The sequence below is a fragment of the Mastigoproctus giganteus genome, chromosome 7 (assembly GCF_048544385.1).
Source record: "Mastigoproctus giganteus isolate SK-2022 chromosome 7, ASM4854438v1, whole genome shotgun sequence".
In the NCBI taxonomy this organism is placed as follows: Eukaryota; Metazoa; Arthropoda; class Arachnida; order Uropygi; family Thelyphonidae; genus Mastigoproctus; species Mastigoproctus giganteus.
In genome coordinates this window covers 106,602,846-106,621,123 of record NC_143581.1, presented here as the reverse complement: position 1 = coordinate 106,621,123, position 18,278 = coordinate 106,602,846, and the positions used below count along the sequence as shown (strand labels likewise).

General features: G+C 36.9%; 1 protein-coding gene across 1 annotated transcript; it reads right to left on the bottom strand.

Annotated features, from left to right (window-relative positions):
• Positions 1-3,576: 3,576 nt before the first annotated feature.
• Positions 3,577-4,326, bottom strand: LOC150083131 (transcription factor Sox-14-like). The gene has a single exon (XM_090378400.1). The coding sequence runs from the start codon at positions 4,324-4,326 to the stop codon at positions 3,577-3,579; it is 750 nt and encodes a 249-aa protein (XP_090234526.1).
• Between the last annotated feature and the right edge of the window lie 13,952 nt (positions 4,327-18,278).

Genomic DNA, 18,278 nt, shown 5'->3' with positions numbered 1-18,278 from the left:
GCAGTTTGCATTTGTCACGAAATCAGTCGCATGAAGTCGTCTGTAATCAAAAGCCCAATTTAAGTAGGCAATGCACCCATGATCAGTATTACAATACAGTTTACATACTGTACAGCAAGTACCGCTGTATGCCATGTCTCTTAGAAAATATTTTCAGGATCAGAAAAACTTTCAGATTAATATTTTACATAAGAAACCGAATAAAAACTATGCAGAATATGTTTTCACAGGCTAGTCTAGTCTGGTAGGCTGAGCTACAGGTCTGGGGAAAATAAAAAAAAAAAACTCTTGTTCTTTCCTTTTTCCGTGCACAGTTACTAGTATTTTCCATGAAGAAAGTGTCTTGTCCTTCATTTTTACATGCCAAACATATTCTCCTTTTTGCTATTCTATCAGAGAATTTTTCTGTGTAATAACAATATTAATAAGGGTCAAAATATTTAGACTCGCTTACACTTATCAAACCACGTAAGGCTGTATCCCACAAGCTAGTAATATGGCTAATATACTATACATCCCTTACTACAGTAGACTTTCAGAATAACCGCACCTTCGGGGATTCACGATTATTTCGATTTTTTCCGTTATCTGGAAAGTTTTATTTTTAATATATTTAATGCCGAAATCATGAGGCTAAATAAGAAATAGAGAGATTAAGAATTCAATTTTATTAACTGCACATAAAACACAAACATGTTGACGATCCAATGTTATATTCTAGCAATAATACACTCCTACTTATTACGCCCGTTCTATTTTCTATTATTATATCAAGTTTGTCACTAAGCTTTAAATGTTCTTAATTATTCTTCTTTTCTTCTCTGTATGAGGTCTATTAACTTTTAGGTGCCATAGTGAGGGTTTTTAATTTAAAATAAATGTAAAACAGCGGTATAAATTGTGATATCAGTATAGAATTCACTTTCAAAATGGTGACTTGCCGTTTTCTTTTTTTCGCCACTGCAAGACATCGGTGCTGTATGTAAACATGCGATCCCAATGTGCCGTTATTTCGACAGTCTACTGTACTAACTGTTTGTTATATTGTTTTAACTTTATCTTTTAACTGTTAATTATTTTAATGACTTTGTATAATTTTTTTCTAGGCAGACCACAGCAAGTAGGAGTATATTAGATGTATGGCTGCTAGCTTATGAGACACACACACATACAACTATATACCTATTGCAATATGTTACTCCGATATCAACTTAAATCTGTATTTCAAGGCAGCAGCGTATGGTACAGGTGTGATAACTGATCGAGGGCCCTGGGCTTGGGGGAGGAAAGGAAAATTTATATAAAAATAAATAACGTTTGACCAGAACTCAAGCTAGTGATGATACACTACTGGTTCAAGCGACTGATTGAGCCTACAGAGATGACGAACACAAATCCTCTTACAAGTGCCAGTAAATGTCACTAGCTGTAATCGTGATTGTTAATGATGCCACGTAATATTAACGCCTGATTATTGCTGGGTGCGCATTCCCATTTTATTCCTTATTATATAGTGTCCATTCCTAAAATTCATTCTGTATAGACCTTTAGATAGGTCTTGACATTTAAATGTCATTATGTAAATATAATATTAACAATAATAAAGTAATAGGAATAAAATTGATTTCAAAGTTTAAATTACACAATTTATTTCTCGGTATCTGATAACTGTCATCAGTTCTGACAGTGTCACTACAAAGTCGTATTAAAGAATAGAAATGGATTTCATTATTGGAACAGAAAAGGAACAAACGTTTATCCAAATTATTTCAAAATATAATTTGTAAGCTCATCGCTTCTAAAAGAAGTTCTTCAGCGATTAGGAGGAAGTGTGTCCATTCGTACTGGCTCGTGCGAGCATGTTTGTAGATTTCGATGATTTTCCGAGACCTTTGCACGTGTGATAAGCAGTTGGTCTCGGTTAGTGAGCACATTTATAGTCTGTTTATATATAACCAGCCTACCGTTAACTGACGGGCAGAATATAACTGATGGATGAAAACCTGGTTATATTGTACTTACTCTTACCATATGGAAAGTAATGTTATATCCGAAAATCAGTCCAGTTGTTGGAAATGTGTATTTTGAACAATAAGAAACCATTTTTTAAGCTACGTGGGAACCGAAAACTTTCATTATCGTTCAAATAATTTACAAAAAAAAAAAAAAAAAAAAAAAAAAATGTTTTTTCATACAAAATACTGTACATATTTATTCAGTGGTGAAACTATCATATTACCAGGTCCGCAACTACTAGATGGCGGCCACGGTCAATTTGGCATGATTGACGGAGAGGGGAAGGGGAAAACCCAGAACGTATAGTTCCTCTAACGAATTTATTCACAATAAATTTTAAATTTTGAAAATCGTTACCTTATTAGCACAATCAATTTTTCACGAAGCAAGTGTGGATGGGTAATCCCACCCATCCACAATGGTATCGTTTTTAAATACGACCCCCGCCTTTCCGAGTTGAAAAGGAAAAACTGAGCCTGAGTAATACTCAGTCAAAAGTGCTGAGTAGTTGATAAATGTAATGAACGAAAAGTGAAATTTTGGCTATATAAATCATAATAAATATTATAATCACTAATTCTTCCTGCATAGTTAGTGCGCAGAGTTAGCAATAACTACAACCCATTAACTATAACAATATAATATCCCACCACTCCTACTTATTAGGAGTGGTAGGATATTATATTGTAAAAACAGTTTTTGCATTCCTTTACCCACCAGCTTTATAACATTGTAATTTATTCTCAGTGAAGCAGATTTTGATTAAACGAATTCTAAAATAATCAGTCGACATACTTTTAAAAACATGCGCACAAATAAAAATAAGCCCAGTGCAGAATATCTACGTTTCTGTGTGAATATATTAGTTTAATATTTATGAAGGTTTTGTATCCAAGATTAATTAATTAAACATATTAATTATAACACTTTCTTGAAAATTAATTTTTAGTGTATCATTTTCATTCTTGATATCATGGCACATATTTCAGCTACTATAAGGTCTGTAAAAAAGTTTAAGACACAATTTGACATAGAAAAGATTTTAAAACAAAATTTTATTTATTCTAAGATGATTTTAATACTATTTTTTTATCAGTGCTTATCTATGAAAGTATAGCAGGCCTATGCGATAGTTTGGCACATCGAAAAATATATATATATATAAAACTCCAGCCTTTATTGCTGGCTGAAAAAAAAAAAAAAAAAAAAAACTCACACCGAAAGACTGACCATCGAAATCTTATTCTTTACATATAAAATAACATTGTAAAAAAATAGGTAAAGATTTAAAAAAATATATCTCATGTTTTTACACTAGATCAAACAGCATACGCTTCTTACACATGTCATAAATAAGTTATCACAGATAAATAAATTGTAATCAAAAATATTGATCACGTATTTGCCTCACAGATCGTTGCAATCAATGTAAGACACAAATTAGTGTGCTTTTATGAATAACATATCATAAATACAATATTAAATATTTACAAAATACTATATTAAAATGTTACAAAATAGTTTTTCTCCGTTAGTTACACCGAACCTAAACATCAGCGATTACCTCATAACTGGGACACTTGGAGTATGTCCGGACGTCATTCCTGAAGTGCACGACAGAGGGGAAATGAAAGCAGGTATCGGACAAGATGGAAAATTAGAAGTTGGTAAAGCAGCAGTGGAATGACCAACACCAAAGGGAATATTTGATGTCATCCTTCCACTTTGTAACCCTCCATAAAGAGAAGATTCGTAGAACGAACTGCTAGGGCTACTTAAACGTGCACCATCCGTACAGTGATAATCTGTACGCATGCTGTCGATGTTTGTAGCTGGCAAACCTCCAGGGTCCGAATTAAAATTCCCAACAGCATAAGGATAATTCATGCTATACTGATGAAAGGCGTTCTTGGCCATTAACGATGAATTCTTGTCTACATGGTAACTTGTGTGAGGCAATGAACCAAGCATGTAAACGCGGGGATCAACTGGAGAAGAAATATACGGAAACGGAAATAAGGTTGATTCCAATTCGGTTTTCTTGACCGGCGGTTTCGGTTTTCTTCTCGGCCGATATTTATAATCTGGATGCTCCCTCATATGCTCCTCCCGTAATTTTTTGGCTTCATCAATGAAAGGACGCTTCTCTTCCTGAGAGAGAAGTTTCCATTCCGATCCCAGACGTTTGCTGATTTCCGAATTATGCATTTGAGGATTTTCAGTTGCAATCTTCTTCCTTCTGAGTCGAGACCACACCATAAATGCATTCATAGGGCGCCGAATATGAGTATCTGATTTAATGTTCGACATGTCGGTTTACCAAAATACCAAAATGAAAATTGGATGAACACTCAAAAGCAGCGAAATATAAAGAACAAACTTTCTGAAGGAGTGACAGAAGAACGATTGCTTTCTTCTAGCAGCTGTCACGTGTAGACTTGCCTGTGGGGTTCTGCTGATTGGGTGTTAGTAAGAAAGTAAGGGATGCTACTGGTTATTCATAGTTTGTCACGTGAGAGGGGGAAACTACTAGTGATCGGACTTCCAAAGTTTCGGAAAAGAGCTTTGACATTTTTAAGTGGCCGAAGTGAGAGCCTTTGAAAAGACAAGAGATTCGACCACATGCTGTTTATTGGATGGCTATAGTCATCTATTTACAAAGAATAACAAAACAAAATAAATAAATAAATAATATTCTAAAAGATAAAATTTGAAACCTGAAATTAAATTAAAATTAACCGGGAAGCGTGTGTTAAATTACTTTTATTAGAAGTGGCAAGATTCTTCATTAAAAAAAAAAAAAAAAAAAAAAAAAAGAACTTTAAAACACAGTAAAATTAAACAAAATGCGCCTACTTTTCGAAACAGGGACGAGTTTACTTATATTACATCCTTTTGTTCCAGAAGGGGAAAGTTATTAGTATTAATAAAAGCAAATTGGCGCAAGGAAGCCAGGCCCATTTAGTCATGAAAAAAAATGCTGATTTCATCCAAGTATTTGTGACTTCCCATCCCTTTAAATTTACATAAACTATCTATGTGGTGACATGGGCCAACAATTCTAGTGATCCTTTGCCGAAAAAAAATTTCTTCTGTCGTCTAAAACTAAAGATTCTCAATTTAGGCGCATTTTCTATTTGTGTTTTTAAAATGATTGGTTGCACACTTAGCTTTAAACAATTCCTACGGAAAACGCCTAGTTTCAAAAATTTGTGACTCACAAAGCTAAAGTCTTTCTCTCAGCAGTGGTCCCCAAACTTTTGTCACTCCAGTCACATTTGGAGTTAAAAGACCATTCACGGCACACCTAAACAGTGGCTGACATTGAACTTAATGGAGTTTTCTCTAATCTCTCGGCACACCTGAATACGCGTCACGGCACATGAAGGTGTCGGGGCTTGCAGTTTGGAAACCACTGCTTTATAAGAATATCTCTGAGAAACCAGCAGATGTATATATGAAAGGCCAGCACCGCATATATAAAATGACACACATATATATATATATATATATGCGATATAGGTGCTCACTCGGGAAACTGCTCTCCGTTGGGGTAATTTGAAGGACGCATTGCTTAAGGCAGTAGAGATTACGAATGTAAGTATTGTATTTGAAAACAAAAGCCCATAAAAAGGCCTTCCGTTTCATAAATTGAAAGCCAAACATCTTGTCGGCAAATGTTTTACGAATAAACAAATTTAAATTGTATAAGTGTCATCCAGCATCCCGCCTGAGGTACGAAATTCACTTCCGACTGTCCCAAAAAATATACATAATATATATATATACATAATATATATATATACATAATATATATAATAAAAATAAAATAAATAAGTTTACTCGGGGCGACCACACAGTCAGAAGAATTTACAAGATACAGAAAATACAAGAAACAGTATTGAATTTAATTTTGCACGTGGGGGCTTGCACGATGATCACTCAAACAAGTGTACTTAACGTACCTCGCGACCGAGTACTCAGCTACGCCAGCCTAGTGAGAACTAATATACATTACTGTACTTCAGTATGCAATACAGGGGCTAAATGTCCATCTAAGTCTATAGCATACTTTGCCTATATTATATAGTTTAATAGGCATTGCTTGTACTGTTCAGCAGACTGAAATTAGAATCCATTTCCTTCCCTGAAACTATCAGACATTATTTTCACGGATAATTTTGAGCATTTGCTAAATTCCCGATTTGGTATTTCTCACTTCTGGTCATAAGCTCGGCGCACTTTTCATATTTAGATGTGACTATCCAAAAACGTGATGGCTAACGGAAGGCAATTAATTCCGAACAGTCGAACATCTATTCGATGGAGAAATTAAATTTTGCTTATTTGTTTCATTTTTCACATGACATAACATTCATGATAGGGAAGATTACATTTTTTGATACTGAGAAAAAAATATATATATATTATTGTTTCTGAAAAGACATATGCAAATCAGATCAATCAGATTATCTGTAATTAGATTTCCTAATATTAGTGTTGAATTCGGCTTGCTTCGTCGAGGGTGATTTGCATACATCAAAAGGAATGTAATCGGTGCCAAATAGCTCTCTGCCCAAAAAAGTTGATGTGGTGCAGTTGTGTAGGTTTTGGTCTCTATGCAAAGACCACCGAAGGGCACTCTCTTTCTTTCTATTTTTATTAAAAATGAAACTCCAGTACATTAAAAGGCGGAGTTGAACTCCCGTTCAGGTGCCGTACTACATAAGATACCATACATGTCTACATGTCATAAAAATATTACTGTGGCCCACCTCCTCCTGGTGGTGTAGAAGGCGATCGCCTGGAAAGCCAGGTGATCGTCTCACTGGTGGCAAAGTGTCCAGAAAACAACATACACACAGCACAAATATAACATTACACACATTTCTGGCCTTTTACAGAGATCTGTATTCATCACAGGGTACCAAGGCGAATTAACGGGTGCAGCCCTACATGATATACTGTACTATACATGTCTTTATATGTAGTGTCATAAAAATGTTACTTACAACTAGTTGTACCCGGGATACAACTTACAAGCTATGTTCTTATTAACTGGTCATGGTTCGATTAATGCAAAGTTGCATGATTTAGGAATTAATGAAAGATCTAGTTGCCATTGTGGCGAAGATTGTTTGTTTGTATTGAGGTTTAATGGCGCATGGACTACGGGGGTCATAATGCGCCAGTTCATACGGTGTGTGGCGAAGAGAATCATGGGAACATATTATGTACAACTGTGAGGAGTACTGCGATCTACGAATTGAATTGGTATCTCGGGTTTGTAAACTCAATCTTATGAAGGCTGTGAGACAATTATAGTTGATAAACAGGAGAACTTCTTGGCTTTCCAAGCCTTTGCAACTGCAATATTTCTTAGGCGGAAGACTCTTCTGCATCTGGAAGACTTGGATTTGTAATGCGGTATGGTGTATGCCGAATTACCTAGAATTCTGTGAAATCGTGGAGGCTTGAGTCTGCTATATCCACTGCAACTCCAGCTCCTTGTGCTGGAATTTCTGTTCTCGGCAGCTCCTGCTGCTGGTATTTCACTTCTCGGCAGCTCCTAGCTTTCCAACAGACTGTGAACAGATGCAGATCTTTGCAATGAAGTTTGGACTTTGTCTGAAATTTAATTATATTAACCACTTTAAGTAATAAATATCAAATGTACACGGGATACAATTAGTTGTAAGTAAGGAGCTGATGATGATTGGATACACATTGTAACCAAATATACTCTGCTGGACATTGAACGTGTTCCTGTATACTGTATAGTGTAAATTCTTGGTGTTCTTCTGAAGACGTGGAACCTGTTTATAGCGTGACTGGGATAAAAATAAAATAAATAAATAAATAATAAAAATTATGTACTAGGTACATAATGAGTTGCTGCCGCTCTACTCTGAGACTGATAGTGTCACTGATAATGTCACAGCGGCAGCCGTTAAAAACGTCTTTACTGCAGGAACTCATTATGAAACTGGTACAGTAAAATAAGACATTATAAAACTGGTACAGTAAAATAAGACATTATAAAACTGGTACAGTAAAATACCGGTAAGACATTATGAAACTGGTACAGTAAAATACCGGTAAGACATTATGAAACTGGTACAGTAAAATAAATAAAAAAAGTATTGCTGCATTATTTTTATTGAAAAAATAATTTCCGTACAATGAAATACAACGAATGGAATTTTTCATTGTACTAGGTACAATGAAATAATTCGTATAAAATATATTATAACACTAAAATTATTGGTCTATGGTAACTGAAATAAGATATATAATTTTGACACTCAAATTATTTTAATTCCCGAGTGAATACTCCATCGATTGTCGTTCTGTAATAGTATTTACTAAAGTATTTGACTTAATATCTAAATTGAATACATCTTTCATAAATTTACAAAACTTCTTTCCAGCCTCAGAATTTAATTCTAGATTGAAATTACCAGCGAGAACTATAGGTATACGATCCAGTGGCTCTTCCAATAATTTTGCCCTTCAATGGAATATAGCATCAAATTCTTGTTTATGAATTTTATCTAACGACATCACTGGAGTGGTGTATATGGCAACGATTCAAATAGATTCACTATTGAATTTGCATAAAGATCCGCAAATGTCTCCAATTTCCTCTGATACCGCTCTTGCATTACTGCTATTATGTTGTGCAAAGATATGTGGTCTACTGATAATAGTTGAACCTTCACGTTGGTGGTATATCGCAACACCACCACTACGAACATCCGACCTTTTAAATTGAGTCACACACTGAAAAGTAATATATATTCATCATTATCCAACCACACGTGTCACTTAATATCAGTATTTTGGATTGCTCTAAGATTGTGTCCGTTTCGATATCTCGAACATGGGCCCTTAAAATTTGTACGTTCATTGACGATATAGATACCACTATATCACTTTGTATGAAATCTTGCAGTTTATTCCGTAGAAACAGTAGCTTATAATTTTTCAAGCGATCTAGTTCAGCATGAAGTTCTAGATTACTAGTAGCTTTGCCGTGGTGAAATGTGAAATCGTCGTGGGGATTTGTAATATATAAACCTTGCAATGAGGTCACTCGAGATAACGCCACGTATACAAGTTGCTGTTGATGATCTTTCTCATAATTATATACAACTTTGTCGAAGGTCTCTCCTTAAGATTTATGTATAGTCAAAGCACAAGCAGATACTAAAAAAAATTGTGTACTTTTTTTTTTTTTTTTTTTGGTAGTTGTTGGCGCATCAGCTTCTGTGACCATAATGCCCCTCCCATGGTTTTTGCAGTACTTTGATCCAAGCCCGAGGCGGGATTCGAACCCGCGACCTTTGGGTTGCCAGGCAAGCACTTAACTCACCCGGCTAGCCCGGTCGGCGAAATTGTGTACGTCTACATGTTAATTTCCTATTGTTCTTGAATGGAATCGTAGTTGATCGTTTTATAATAGGTACGAATTGACTAAGTAAATGTTTATCTTTCACATATCGTTTATAACAAGATTGTAGGTTATGTCCTATTTTTGACTCAGGAAATTTCATCCATACTCGTTTAACTGTTTCGTCGTCCTCAAATTCGAAATATACTAAAGTACCGATTGCACCGTTTACTAATCCATCGACCACATCTACATTTGTAGTAATCATGTACGATTTTCCTTTCAATAATGGTAGAATGTATGGAAGTCCTGCAGTTTCAGTCACTGACATTTTATGAATTTTATTTCGCATACTTGCTAATTGTTCTTCAAGATGATATCCTTGGTATAAATCTTGTGCAACCACTTCATGGGTTTCATCTGCAACTAAAGCATTTGTATTATAAGCATTTACATCACTATTTCTTAAAAATAGTCGAATCCCTTGCGGACATAAATTAGTACACTGATGTGCAAAACTTAAGGACCAGTCAGGTTTTCACCTGTAGCTTCTCATAGGAGTGGCCTGGATATGGGAAAAGCATACCAAAGGAACCTTGTGAGGTACAGAAATGATGAAGGAAACAACACCGACACAACAACGGAAACAAAACGGACAGAGAGACTTTATTCAAAAATGGCAACATAGCACTGGCTGCCATGATACAGGTGCTTCACTGCCAAAGATGAACAAAGGGAAGAGGTGGTCCTCAGTAGGAGATATGGCCACCCCTAATGTCGATGCAGGCTTTGCACCACATATCCATACTTAGAACAATGTTGTTGTTAAGTTCTTGCAGTAACATCGACCATTCCTCTGTCAACGCCATCTTCAGCTGGTGAACATTTTCTGGTGGGTGTGGACGTGCCGCTAGGCGTCTCCCCAGAACGTCCCATATGTGTTCGATGGGATTTAGATAGACGGAACGGGCAGGCAAATCCATACGAACAATGTCCTCACTTTCCAAAAGCATATCAACAGCTGCAGTGCGATGGGGTATGGCGTTATCATCCATAAACACGAACTCGGGGCCAGTGGCACTGAACACACACAATTTACAGATGGAGCAATATATATATACGGAGTATACACGCAATTTACAGATGGAGCAATATGGCCTTAGTCGCTGGTGCTCTTAAACTTAAACTGCAATACGCCGACTCAGACATTGACAAAGAAACGCTGTTAGTTATCTGATACGCATGGTATGCGTGGTGTGCCTCGCCTCGTTGGTTGTGGATATTGTGGAGAGGGCTGTGCAGTAATAACTGGGAGTATGACTGGTTTTTTGTCTTTCTTTTGTTAAACTATGTTATAATTATTTAAGAAACGCTTAAAAGGGGCCCTCTTCTGTGCCTGGTTAATCGCATCCAATGTACCCCCCTCCATTTTGCATGGTATTAGTAGCAGCACATCGATTTCACGTAGTCTCCCGTCGACTCAAAAAATTCTGTGTCTATCAGGTTGACAATCATTTAAATATTTTTGTGCGTAATCCCAGTTTGTTTCAAATGTTTCTCGAATCAGCTCATTAAGAGTACATCTACAGTTTCCTCTCATTACCCGTTTCAACTGTAGACATACTCTGTGGGCCATTAACGATTATCTACACTGAGCGGACAGAAATCATGGCATAGACAAAAACTGCATCACTTGTGAATTTTGCAAATAATGTGTTTTGCGCTGCATTGTGGGTTGCAGAAATGTTCGAAATGCATTTGTTAGATGGGATATATATCTCTGTGAATGAAATCGAATAAAAATACTCCACCTGATATACCTAATTGCCATAAATATCTTCCCAATGGGTAAAATGCGTAATTAATGGAAATATGAGAAATCATGCAAATGGCAATCATGACAACCAAACATACATTTTATTGCATTTACGTGTACAAACTGAAATTACAAGTTAACGTAATAATATTGTGTACTGTAAATCAGCAAAATAAATTCTCAATATTTTGTTGTTCCTCCGCAACCGGCAATTACAGCCTTGCAACGATCTGGCATAGAGTTAATCAACTTCTGGATATAAGGTTGCACAATTTCGTGGTACCACACCCTTACAATGCTCTCCTGCAGCTGAATCTTACTTGTTGGCTTCTTCTGAGCAATTTTTGACGGCATTAGGTACCACCAATTTCCAATAGGGTTCAATTCTGCACTGTTGCCAGGCCAGTCCAACACTGCAATGCCAGAATTTCTGAGGTATGATTGCACCTTAAGGAAGAAAAACGAGGGAAAACATTTTGTAAGTATGTTTTAAGCCTTGTGAGACAAGGCTCTAAATAGCATAAAACTTACCAATTCTGCTGTGTGGAAAGGTGCTTAGTCCTGTTAAAAAATGCAGTTTTGGACGTCTGTGTGGTGATCCCTAATAACGAGTTTTAGGCACTCCTCCAAGATAGCAGTGTAGGTTTCTGCATTCGCCGTTTCGTTAATAAACTTAATTTGTCCCACCCCTTTGCTTGTTATGCATCCCCAGACCAGCTGACTGGCGTGGAACTTTACAGGCGGTGTTATGCGGTCAGGATGGTATACCTCCGATTGTCATAAATATCTGCTGTCCCATCCGAGCCATGCAGGTTGCATTTCGATTCGTCAGAAAAGATGATAGTGTCCCATTGCTCTTTTCTCAATGAAACATGCGTTTTAGCCCAAGCAAGTCGCTTCTTACTCATTTTTTGGGTCAACAAAGGCTTCTTCTTGGGTCGATAGGCATGCAGACCACATTCCGAAAGCCGTCTTTGGATAGTTCGTGCACATGTTTCAACACTAGAGGCCATCTCAGAGTCCAGTTTTAGATCAGGAGCACTAGCATGGCGATTACGAAGGCATAGCCGTCAGAAGGCCTGATCCAGGTCTTCTCTTCACATCACCGGTTTCACGCTTTTTTTTTTTTTCAGCATCCAGGATACTGTTGACTGGTGGCAGCCTATTTTATCAGCGATAGCACACGTAGAAAGCCCTTCCTGGGACAGAGCAACAGCTATACTTTTTTTTCTTGGTGTTAACTGAACACATGGAGCCATGCTTACACCTCCGCAAAACACACGTATACCTTTCCAACGCCGTATTTATAGAGACGGCTGATGCAATACCTTGCAATTACTGTCTCCTGCAATAGAAGCGTTATCTGACGCAATGCCTTTGCTTTGTGACAAACAAAATGACTGTAATCAAAGAATATCTTATACCTTTCACTACAAATGTTACTTTTTAAGGTTTTTTGCAGTTTTTTTGTCCGCCACTGTAAAATATAAACAAATAGCAACACGTACATCAGATTGCAGCATGAAGTGAACTTTTTTTTTTGTAATGTACTTTATTAATTTTCTCCTGGATTTTAATAACAATTGAAAGATTTCACACATTTCACGTTTTTGTTGTGTTTTATATAATAAGAAAATGGTATTTATTCCTGACTTATATGTTTAGCAACCTGATAGCAAAAAAAAGGGGTGGGGGGAAAATCCTCCTATTTCACATGCGCAAACCGAGAAGTCTTGTGCGTAATATATGCCACGTTGCCTATTCATTCCTCCAGTGAGCGTACGGCACCAAACATAATATCCAACACTGCAGCTACAATATACAGTACATGGATATGCGATGTGTATGAAAAACAAATTATTTAATGTATGTTAAAATTTTTATTTCTTAAATCGATTGAATTTATATTTTTCTGTGATTAAAGAAGAGAACAGTAAAAAAATAATCATCTTGTTTCCATTTAATTACTAACTGATTAACTAATAATATATAATTGTTTTCATTTCACTTCACTGAACATACTTCCCAACGTGATATTTACTCTATACTTTATACGTTCATATACGTTTTATACTTTATAAATCAGCAGCGAGTAAAAAGTAACATGTATTTCAGGCTCTGTGATTTAATCAATTACACAATCGTCGTGTATGTCAACGCTTTCGTATGAATTTTAATAACAATTGAAATATAACATTTATTTAAAGTTTCTGCTGTGGTTAATATAGTAATAAAATAGTAATAATTTATGATTCATGCATTTAATAAAGTGATAACAAGGAAAAAAAGGGACAAAAAGCAACGATTTTTATGCCCGAATCGAGAGCATTTCCTTTCTGCGCATCCGCTAAATTGCCCATTCATCCCTCCAATCAGCGCACGGCAAAAAAATATAATATCTAGTGCTTCTGCTACTATATATGGATAGCCAATGTAATATTTATGAAAAAAATAAAATATAAATTTCGGATTTTAATTAGTTGATTTTAATGAAATTTAGGGTGGCTCGACAAATCTGTCTGAAAGAGCCAAATAAATTTTCATGAAATTGTCCATTGCAATCTGAGTGGACGAATGGACAGACATGGTAGGACAATAGGCGCTTTACATTTTCTGTTAATGCACCTAAACGGCCCGACGAATTTTAATATTGAGTTTCTGTTATGTATAGTGTAATTTTCCTCTCCCAAATTTTATCGAAATTTTGATACGAGGATAGAGTAGGATACGCGTTTTAATTGCCATTGGTTTTAGCTGAGGACATGTTGAATACAGTGCATTCTATCTACCTTGCAAACACCTCTGATAGGAGTATAGCCAGAAACTTTAATTTTATTTTATGAGAATCCGTACATAAAAAAAAAAAAAGAAAAAAACAATTTCGACTGACTACAAGTTTCAAATTGAGTTTTAGTTCTGATACCACTTTAAAGTTAACGTTATTACATTTTTTTTTTTTTTTTTTAAGTTTTACAACAAATTGGCAGTGAACCTTGAATAATATGCATTGATATCATTACGCATTTTTTTTTTTTTTTTTATCAAAACCCCAAACACGAGAGGTATTAGAACCTATAGTATTTAGTACCGTGCTTGGGTTGTAGATTGAGAAGACGAAAGAAGATATTTGTTGACATATTGGACTTTTTCTGTAGACTGTAATTTTCAGGAAAGACATATGAACGAAGATTGTTCCAGAAAACGGCAGCTGGATGTATAAATGAGGAAGATTAAAAGTTGGTTCTGTGAGTTGGAAGTTGGACAGCACGAGTTCGGACTGCTTTGAAAGAGAGAGAGAGAGAGAGAGCGGTAATTATAGAAGCCAATTCAGAAGAACAGTGCCCATGGAAGTATATGTAGAAGAGGCATGCAGCAGAAACAGTACGTCTATGAGAAAGCGAGTGGAGAGACTCTCTTAGAGATGAATAATTAATTAAACTAACTGCCCTCTTCTGAATGGAATCTAAAACCCTGAGAGAGCATTTGGCGGCACCGCCCCAGATGTGGGAACAATATTCCATGGTAGGGCGGATTTGCGATTTGTACAGAGTGAACAGCTGTTTGGAAGAAAAGTAATGCCGAGAGCAAAAGAGAAAACCAAGTTTTTTAGATGCACAGGAAGCAATATTTCTAATGTGTTTGTGCCAAGAGAGATTAGAAGTCAGGGTAATCCCCAAAAGAGATATATCAACTTGCCTAGAAATCGGAGTGTCACCAAAGATAAGCATAAGAGCAGAAGAATCCTTTTAGCGAGATATAAGACAAGACAGTTTTAGGATTGAAATCAACTAAGTTATCTTTGCCCGACTGGAGAATTACCTGGAGATCGGCATTTAAGGAATTGGTAGCAGATTTTCGAGAAGTTGAAGCTGATTGAGCAGGACAAGGTTTCTCAAAATGGAAAGCGAAATGTAATGTGCTATGATCAGCAAAACTATGGATAGGATTTCCAGTCAATGGAAGAAGGTCATTAATATACAATAGGAAAAGAGTGGGGAAAGAGGGAAAAGAACCTTGGGGGACACCGGCATTAGTGGAGAAGTTAGAAGACAGAGAGCCATCTACCATCAACCTCAGTGAGCGACCAGAGAGAAAACTGGATAACCAATTAAAAAAAAAAAAAAAAAAACAGTTGGAAAACCATAAGATGGAAGCTTGTACAGAAGACCTTTATGCCAAACACGATCGAAAGCCTTCGAGATGTCAAGAGCAACTGCTTGTGTTTCACCGAACGTTTCCATTGAATTTGTCCATAAATGAGTAACATAAGCCAGAATATCATCAGTGGATCGACACTGACGGAATGCATACTGGCAATCGTTGATCAGACGGAGGGTTTCTAAGTAGTTTAAGAGTTGGCGGTTAATTGATTTCTCCATTACTTTAGAAAGAGTAGAAGTAATTGCAATGGGACAATAATTGGATGGGAGAGATTTGTCATCCTTTTTAGGAACTGGCTGGATATGAGCAAAGTTCAAAGCAGAAGCAAAAACACCTTTGGAATAAGAAAGTGAAAAAAGGCGACAAAGAGCAAGAGTAAGTTCGGGACCACAGGTTTTGAGAACAAGTGTAGAAATACCATCAGGTAGGTCGTGGAGCTTTCTTAGCGTCAAGATTCGTCAAAATCATTCTGACATCTTCTTGACGGAAGACCACAGGAGGAATTGAATGGAGCATGTTGGGAATGGTGGGAGATGTTTTACCAAGATCATTAATACACAAGTTGGAAGAAAAGTGCGATGATAGCAGGTCAGCTTTATCCTTGGCCGAAGTGACAACAGAACCATCTGGTTTTGACAGAGGTGGGAGAAGAGATGGGAAAAAGTTGCGGCTAATAGCTTTGGCAAGAGACCAGAATGCTCGGCTACCATTAAGGCAAGAAGCAAGTTTTCTACTCTTAGCCTGTTCAAAATATAGTTTGGACTGGTTAATACCTGCTTTACAATTGTTGCGAGCTTTGGTAGGCAGAAAATGAAACTGAAGAATTGGAAACAAGTCAATTACGAAATGCAACATTCTTCTCCTGAACGGCCTTAGCACATTTATTAGAAATTTAGATAAAGGACTAGATTTTAAAGTGGAGTGTGGGATAAAGGAGTCCATTCCCACAAGGATAATATTCAAAGTATTCGTGAAAGTTATTGGCGGTAACGAGGGTTTTCCCTATACCCGCCGTAAGTTAGGCATGGCGCCAAAAGCCGGCAAAAAAAAAAAAAAAAAAAAAACTAGGTGTGAGAGATTAACTAAGGAAAGAAAAACAATGTAATTAGTGTGTGTAATATGTTGTTTGTGTTGTATGTAAGCCGGCACCTGTCATTTAGCAGCAGGGGGCTGAGGGCAAAAAAGTGTTCTAGTTCCCCGCTCTAGTCCCTAGCCACGAGGAGGCAGCCAGGAACTACTACTACTAGCAAAACTCATAGGGGAAATCAGAAAAGTCTGATTTCCCAGCCTACAAGGATAAGGTATAAGGTATATTAGTGTCTAACGGCTCCTGGGATTTCTCCCATCTCCGCTGGTGTACATTGTATCGGGGCCAGAGATTTGAAGTGTGTGGGGGTCGTGTGCTGTATATTGTGTTGTGCCCTTTGTTCCTCCGGTCTATTAGCCGCCGAGCCCCTAGTGGGACCCGACGTTACCACACCATGCCACGGGGAGGCTGACCGGGTGTACCACTGTAGCTAGAGTACTCTGGCGGGTTCTGCCACCTACTTTCCTGGGATTCCAGTGGCTAGGACCAGATTTGAGAATGAGATGATCGCTGTTTTCTGAGCAACGGTTGTAATTTTAACAGAGCGTAGGGTTGTTCGCTGATAACTTATTCTAGGGCCAAATAGGTCGGGCAGTAATTTTGATGTTTTTAGATTTAGACCTGTGGGGCATGCGTGTGTGTGTATATATAAATATATATATATATATACATACACACACACGCACATATATATTTATATATATATATATATACATACACACACACGCACATATATATTTATATATATATATATATATATATATATATAAACTAAATAAAAAAAAAAAAAAAAAACGTTGTACAAGGATAATTTCACTGACACGATCTGAGCAAACGTTGACATCAGAAGTTCTGAAACAGTTATCCAACCAAGGAAAAGAAGAAAAACAATCTCGCAGGTCATCCCATTTTGCATTCTTGTAATGCCAAACAACACGAGGTTGGGAATATCCATGAGATAAAGGCTCCATTGGAGAAGAGACAGTCACCAAGTTGTGATCTGAGGTGTCTGAAGGACCACTCACTTCAACCGTGTACTTAGAAGGGTTGTTTGTGAGAAAAAGATCAAGCGTGTTGGCTGTTTGGTTAGGATTGTCCGGTATTCTTGTAGGTAAATGAACAATCTGTGAAGATCATTAGTAATTGCAAAAGCCTCAGCATCTCGACCAGCTGGATGGGTGTGACTAGAAAACGGAAGTCAGCTGGAGTTGTGAACATTAAAATCACCAAGAAAAATTACCTCACCGTTAGGAAAGTTGAACTGGAGAAAGTCGAGTTGTAAAGAGAGGAAGTCGAAGAGCTCCAAGTGATTAGTGGAGTCAGGAGAACGATAGAAACAACAGATGAATTTGACACAATGAGGTAGAGAGATTTTAAGCCAGAGAAGATCGAAAAGAGGAGATTCCAAATTACCAAGTCTCTGACAGGGAATATCGGAACGGACTTATGCACAAATACCACCTTTGAGGCGAAAGGAATCATACAGCGAATAGTTTGGGCAACTGAAATGAACAGTAGTTGAATCAACCGATAACTGAGATTCTGTCAGAAAAACTACATGGGGTTTGGCATACTGCAAGTGGAAATGGATATCGTTGAGATTATAATTGAGACCACGCATATTTGTGAAATGAACTAGGCAGTATTTGGGATGTTTAGATCTTTTCGAAGATAACCTTACTCTATTAGTTTGATAATTCATGGTGTATTCAATAGTAAGAAAAAGTGGGGGGGGGACATGCTGTATGAAGTAATGAAATTGTTGGATATGGCGTACATATGGTAAGAATATACCCAGATCCTTG

Coding starts and splice junctions, on each gene's coding strand:
- LOC150083131 (XM_090378400.1), bottom strand. CDS start 4,326: ATGTCGAACATTAAATCAGATACTCATATTCGGCGCCCTATGAATGCA.